The 7,050-nt window shown below is 36.3% G+C and overlaps 1 protein-coding gene across 1 annotated transcript in view; it reads right to left on the reverse strand.

Annotated features, from left to right (window-relative positions):
- The window catches only part of CEP290 (centrosomal protein 290), a gene marked incomplete in the record, with an annotated part of 79,370 nt that overhangs the window by 2,072 nt on the left and 70,248 nt on the right, over positions 1-7,050 (reverse strand). Inside the window, 4 exon segments of the mRNA XM_072401222.1 lie at positions 478-584; positions 1,577-1,659; positions 3,411-3,484; positions 5,163-5,304. Of these exon segments, the coding sequence (XP_072257323.1) occupies positions 478-584; positions 1,577-1,659; positions 3,411-3,484; positions 5,163-5,304 (406 nt within the window).

Raw genomic sequence — 7,050 nt, forward strand, 5'->3', positions numbered from 1 at the left:
TAATGACTCTATGGATTAAAACCAGAGTGTAAGCATGATAGGCTAGGATCCAGAATTTTAGGTCTATAGTGGCAGACTACACATTTATATCAGCGGTTTTCTATCAAAATGTGAAAAACCAAACAAGTATTGTCAACTAAGGTTCAAATAATATATTTATATAAAACAAATTTCCATTCATACGATAAGAGGTGTTGCTCATTGCAATCAGTCATGTGGCAGAATTAATCTTTCTTTTATATTCTGCGCTAGTCAAATAATGCTGTCAATTCCATGATTTGCCATAATATGGAATTATGGGAGGGGGTTCTATTAGGTAAATGGCCCCTACTATTTATTGATTACAGCATGGGAGCATTTTGGTACGAAGGATCTTGCTTGTATAAAGACATCTTGGATTTTCTACACTGGTGTCTGTTTTAGCATTTAAATTAAAATGACTTTTCCTTTCCCTGGTAGAAGTGCTTTTTTTTTTACCTTCAAGTGCTGTTTCTCCAAATCTGAAGTCTTTACGTGCATTTGCAGATCCACTACTTCTTCCATCAATTTGTGTATTTTTTCGTGTTCAAGTACCTTATCAGAGCCTAGGGAAAAGCATGCAAGAGTAGCTTCTGTTACATCCTGTCACTCATGTCTAGTGTATCATACAACAGAGAAAGCATAAGGTATTCTTGGATCAACTGGGAAAAATAATGCCTGTGTTAACACTCAACATTCTGATGATAACAGGAAATGTACATTTAAAGTAATACTTTCATTATTTAGCTACACTAGTGACCCTCAAACCATGGTCTGCTGCATGCTGTATCGGCCTTTTACAAAGTCATAACTGACACTCAATAATGTACTTTAGACGGTGTCAGACACTGTCAGACAAAGTAATCTCCTGGCCAACAGGGCTAGCATAGTTCAGGCCATTATGTCATCCATTCATTCATCCTCTGAACAATGCTAAAGGAGTTTGCACAGCCCCACAGCCCCCAATGATGAGGTACTATTTTTCCCAATGACCCCAACTGATAGGACATTATTCCACCCTGACTCCTACGATAAGGCACTGTTTTCCTACAGACCCTTACCATGGAGAACTATTCGCCCTCAAACTCATGCCATTGGTCACTTTTACTCCTCTGACTGACCGAGTGCTGGAGAACTATTTCCCCTCCCACTGACCACCATTGCTGCGGAACTATTTATACTCCACACCAACTACCAATGCTGGGGCTTTTTTTACTGGACATAGTCTGATCCCTATTACCCCTTCAAAGAACACCAAAAAAACAAGACCTGTTTTTTGTCTGAAAAGTCTGAGGACCCATAAACTAAACTCAATGATCTAAAATGATATAAACTCAAAAAGATGATTTGTTATATATAGGGCTGGGAATAGAAGCCTAATATCTACTATCCCTGACCAATAGGATGGGAAACTGAATGTTGGTTATAGCTTTCTACCACATAGAAAGTACATTCTACTGTGCTTATCAAAGGGAAAAAAAGTAAAGGGAAAAGTATTAATTTGCATGATGTAATAGTTCAATACATAGCAAATGTAAGTAGTTCAGACTTTATGTACCTGATGTACTACTTTTGTGTTTATAAATTTCCAGTTGGTGAATCAGCTGAGCCTTTTCATCTTCTAAGCGTTTATTGGATAATCTGCAACAAAAATATTGACAGTCTACAAACTGAATGCAGTCAAACTTACACTAATCAATATTTGATGCTGTGCATACTTTGCACTAAATTACTGATATAGGGAAAGGGAGAGAATTTGGACCATTTAAAGCATCACCAATACTGCTGTTGACAAAAATTACAACTAATTTTATCTGTACAATTCAGAACATTTATGCTTTCAGATTTCATCATTTTTATTTCTATTTATAACTGGAAAACACTTTGAGCCTGATTTATCTCTCCGAGACTGGAGAAGATAGACTATGATGGGAGAACCTGGGAGATCCAGCAAACCTGGAATAGATCTGAACATTGCCAATAGCAAATGATTTTCAAAAAGTCCATTCCAATTTTGCTGGATCGCCCAGGTTGCCCCAAGATAGTCTATGTCAGTGGTCGCCAACCTCTTCAGTTCCGCGGACCACTAAAATCACCAGCTCCTGACCACGCATGCCGGGTGTCACTCAAACGGGAATAACCCCCCCCCCCCCCCCGAGTGATATCATTATAACATAACCCCGCCCACTCTCCCATCGCTGATCAACGCTTGCGATGGGAGAGTGGGCAGGTTATGTTTAGGGACACAGCCCGCCCACTTCCCTAAGCCTGGGAACTGCACAGGGGACGTGGGCCACGCCTCTGGCCGCTGCGTTCCCCCAGCGGGGTCCTCCTGGCCAGAGCCACGGACCCCCACAATTTTCTTGCGGACCACCAGTTGGTGACCGCTGGTCTATGTCACCAGTCTTGGGGAGCTGTATTCAGGCCTTTTGTATTAATACAGTGTATATTTTGAAACAAATGTGTATTATATTGGTTCAGTAGTAAAAAACAATTACATTTTCTTTTCTTTAAAAACTACTAAGAGTAAAATAGTATATAATATTTTGTATTTAGCACAGCAAGTGGCACTTGGAGCTTGACAGAAATACTTTTGCGCGTGCAGGAGTTATAGTTAGGGTTATACATTTTTGGACAGAGACAACTTTTTTCTAATTTTAGTTCTGTACATTACCACAATTAATTTTAAATGAAACAACTCAGATACAGTTGAACTGCAGACTTTCAGCTTTAATTCAGTGGGTTGAACAGAAAGATTGCCTAAAAATGTAAGGAACTAAAGCCTTTTTATTACACAATCACTTCATTTCAGGGGCTCAACAGTAATTGGACAAAAAAAAAGCTGAAAATAAAATGTTAATTTCTAATACTTGGTTGAAAACCCCTTGAGAACAATCTTTTTGTTCAACCCACTGAATTAAAGCTGAAAGTCTGCAGTTCAACTGCATCTGAGCCGTTTCATTTAAAATTAATTGTGGTAACGTACAGAACCAAAATTTGAAAAAAAAAGTTCTCTGTTCAAATATTTATGGACCTAACTGTATATCATCAGTTGCCATCCAATGGCCGAAGAGGTTCATTGTCTTCTCAGAAGTCTGCCATGGAGCCAGAAGTAAAGATAGCGCCTTATGATTATGCTGGGATGTGAGGTCCTGGAACTTTCATCGCCGCAGGACAGTCTATGCCATAGTGATTATTGGAGGAGATAATATTATTGGAGAAGCTCATCACCCACCAGCGAGTGTAGTTCCTCTTTAAGCAGTATCAGAAAAAGGACAGGACATGGAACATATAAACTATGTATTTTGAATATACTCCCAATGTCATATGGTTACTGCATTTGAAGACAAAAACTTCAGTCATTTGAAAACCAGAAATATTGTCACATTTACCGAAGAATTTGAAAATCTCTTTTGAGGCCTTGGTCTGTCTTTGCATCTTCAGGAAAATGTTTTAGAAGCTCAACCTTGGTTTAAAAAAGAAAAAAAAATAAGGATACGAGTTTGTTGGTATATACTAAACTAAAATGGCAAGATAAGGGAAATAAAGAGTAAATTATACAATTCAGAGTGTTATGTATGGAAATCAGTGAAAAGCTATCTGAAATAAATAAGCAAAGCACAGTCAAGTGTATACACATACTATTGCTAAACACAAAATTATACTTCTATAATATAATTAAGTATATAAATACTGACTATACTTGTAGAAAATAATTTTATATACTCCTTTTTTGAAGACCCACTTAGGAATGGCAGCAAGCATAACAGGATTAGTTAAAATAAATATATGTATCTGCATCAACTGTATACAAATAATAAAGTAATAATGCAAAATATCCATTTATAAACTACTATATTGCAAACGACAGCCAATAGATTGTTAAAAAAAAATTCCAAGAATTTTTGTGTCCCCTTACCTGTGTCGGATCTCCTCTTAATTAGCTACTCTGTTTTTGCTACAGGTCTAATGAATCTCAAGATTAATCAATCACACTAACTCAAGTGTGGATTTTAAAACATATTCTTACAGGGATGTTATTACTAATTATATTTATTCAATTTATAGGAAAACATAATAGCAAAGCCATTACATTATTCTTTAAAATCAAACAGTAAGCATGTGACACTGCTGTTAAATATACCAGGCCCTATTTATCTGTGTCCAGTCCTTTCTATTTATAATACTAACAGCACAGCTCATAAAAAACAGGTAATTGCAAGTTTTTTTCTGGTTTGGATTTTTAGTTATGAAATTAAATAGGGAACAAAAATCCTTCCAATGTGAATTTTTTTTTTCACAGGGAACTAGATTTTACTATAATATATATATATATATATATATATATATATATATATATATATATATATATATATATATACACATATAAATAATTTAAGGACACCGTTCCTAATGCATCGTTAGATAGCATGTATAATTAAAATAGGATTTCTGTAAAACATATCATACAATTAGATCACTGTGAACAGAGGAAGCCTATCACCTTTCGGTTATTTACTAAATTTTAAATTTTAAACAGTTTTAAAAACTGCAACTAGGGACTTTTGACCCCCTAGACAGACTCTTGAGCCAAGATGCTGGTGATACCTTGGTTTTTGAATAAATGAATTTGCCTAGGAGAGACAAACTGTTGCTAAACATTATGCTAAAGTACAGTCTTGTTACCAAAATCACAAAGGCACAAAAGTGATTGATATATACACATTTAAAACTGTAAGTGTGTAACAATATATCTTTGGACATTTTCAGCACCAAAGTACCGAAAATAAAATATTGAAAAGTAAACTTAACTACTTTTATAAAAAACTTTTACATTTGTACGCTTCCCTGCAGTCTCTGATAAAATGCCAATATGATGAGTTACGTTTACTAAAGATAATTCCTGTTTTCAACAATACTGCCAGCCGTCTACATCATAATGGAATTTTTTACATAGGTTGCAGTGACAAGTACAAATTTATTAAGTTCCGTGAACGAGCAGTTATACTTTAATGCAGGTGTTGATACCTTAGCAAATTGCTTTACATCAACGAAACATACAATGTTCTTATTTTAAACTGTGTAATTACAGATCACATTGTACTGGCTTTTTGCAGCAAAGAATTGTTTCCTCATTTTCTTACCTCTTCTTTTAACTTTTGAATAGTTTGTTCAGTTTTTTGTTCACGCTCAGTTGCTGCTTTCAAAAGAGTTTTTAGATCAACAATGCTGTCATTTTTCTTCATAAGCTCAGTTTCCATCTCCTTCATCTTAGTTTCATACATCCTTAAAAAGGCAGAATGGATCATTTTGTTAGATAAGAGTAGTTTAAATGTCAGTGACAGAACCATATGTAAAAAGGCAAAAAGGATAGCAAAATAAAAAATGTTCTAGGAGTGTGCGACTTAACTTTGGCTGCGGTCCCACAAACCTTTTAATCCCCTGTGATTAATGTATGAAAATGTACCTTTAGATGTATAACTTGGACCACCAAGTAGATAACCTCCATTACCCACAAATATGTGAGAACATTTAGGTTTTAATAGAACGATTTACCTTAAAGGACAATTTATTTAAACTGCCCCTCATTGTGACCATAGAAAGACGGTTAGTTCACATAATTTTAGCCAAATGAAAATAGGTTTCAGAACTATAGGCACTGTTAGACATGTTTTGTTTAACAAAGGGGCAATGTTGCACTAAAGATCCATGTTTCCTGCCTTGTACACTAACCAACTGGGTATATTATGGTCTAGTTCACTAATCTGAAACAAGTATGCTTATCTGTAAAGTCAGATTTCATCGACTCTATGGTTTTATCTTATAAGCTAAGCGTGCTTACTCTAGTACTGTCAGGCACAAGACTGTAAGGTGAAATGCATGCAAGATGTCTGCAATGACCAAACATTCAAACTGATCTTACATTTAACAATTTAAACTTTATATTCTCAATAATCTGTCAGAACAGCAAAGGGACTAGTTCACTTTGCATTAGGTGTAAGAAGTTGGAACAGATCCTATTTGAAATCTGAAATTGGATTCTCCCAAAAGGGACTGCCCTGTGGACAGTTTACTTTTGGTTGAATTTACAGAATGGTTATATTTATTCAAGTTCAACATTTTTGTCTATATATTATGCACACATATTTTTTTTGCTTTTACAAATAACATTTTTTATGTTGTACTGGGGGTTTAAATGAGGTTTAAAAATATTAGGGCAGGCTTCCTCAAAACTAAGAGTGGTGAATAGCTTATTGATTTTAGTTTCCTTTCAAAGTTTTCTCAACAGAACACACGCTCATCCAATATCTGCAAGAAAATACTGTGTGCACCTTTCTGGATTACAGAACTCTAGATGAGACATGACACGGTGCGTGTCAGACCACTGTACAGAGACCGCTGCTCTTAGACAGTGCACAAGTCTTTGGCTGCTTTCCCCGGGCAGACAATGGTACAGTCAGTCCCACTGGGCTTTAACACTAGCTAAAGAAAGAGCACAGAACACACAGCTTGGTTTGATTGAAACTCATACTTGGCTAACTTTGCTATAAAAAACTAGATTTGTTTTAGCTTTACAAAAAAGTATTCATCAAAATTTCATCACTTTGTCTTTGACCTTGATGTTCCTGACTGTTTGCTGGAGACCGCATGGCATCCAAACGACATCTCGCTGGCGCAAGCGCTGTTGTAAGAATTTGAAAGCAGCGATAGCGATTTGGAGTCCCTTGTGGAATCGAGCGATAGCGATTCACCAGGAAATTTGTCATCGGACAGCGAAAGTGAACTGAGCGACGATTCTGAACCTGTGCACACATGGTGTCCTATTGACCTTGATTCGGACCAGGCAGCACTGCCAAGATTTCCATTTACCGGCGCACCTGGGATGAAAATTTAGGCTGAATGCGACAACCCCCTGGCATACCTGAAGTTGTTTTTGACCGATGAAGTTATCGAAAAAATTGTTGCGGAGACAAACAGGTAAGCCGCTCTTGTGTTTGCTAAGTTTTTGAAATTTTTTGCTATTTTTTTTTT

This window comes from Pyxicephalus adspersus, chromosome 2, assembly GCF_032062135.1.
Source record: "Pyxicephalus adspersus chromosome 2, UCB_Pads_2.0, whole genome shotgun sequence".
Taxonomy (NCBI): Eukaryota; Metazoa; Chordata; class Amphibia; order Anura; family Pyxicephalidae; genus Pyxicephalus; species Pyxicephalus adspersus.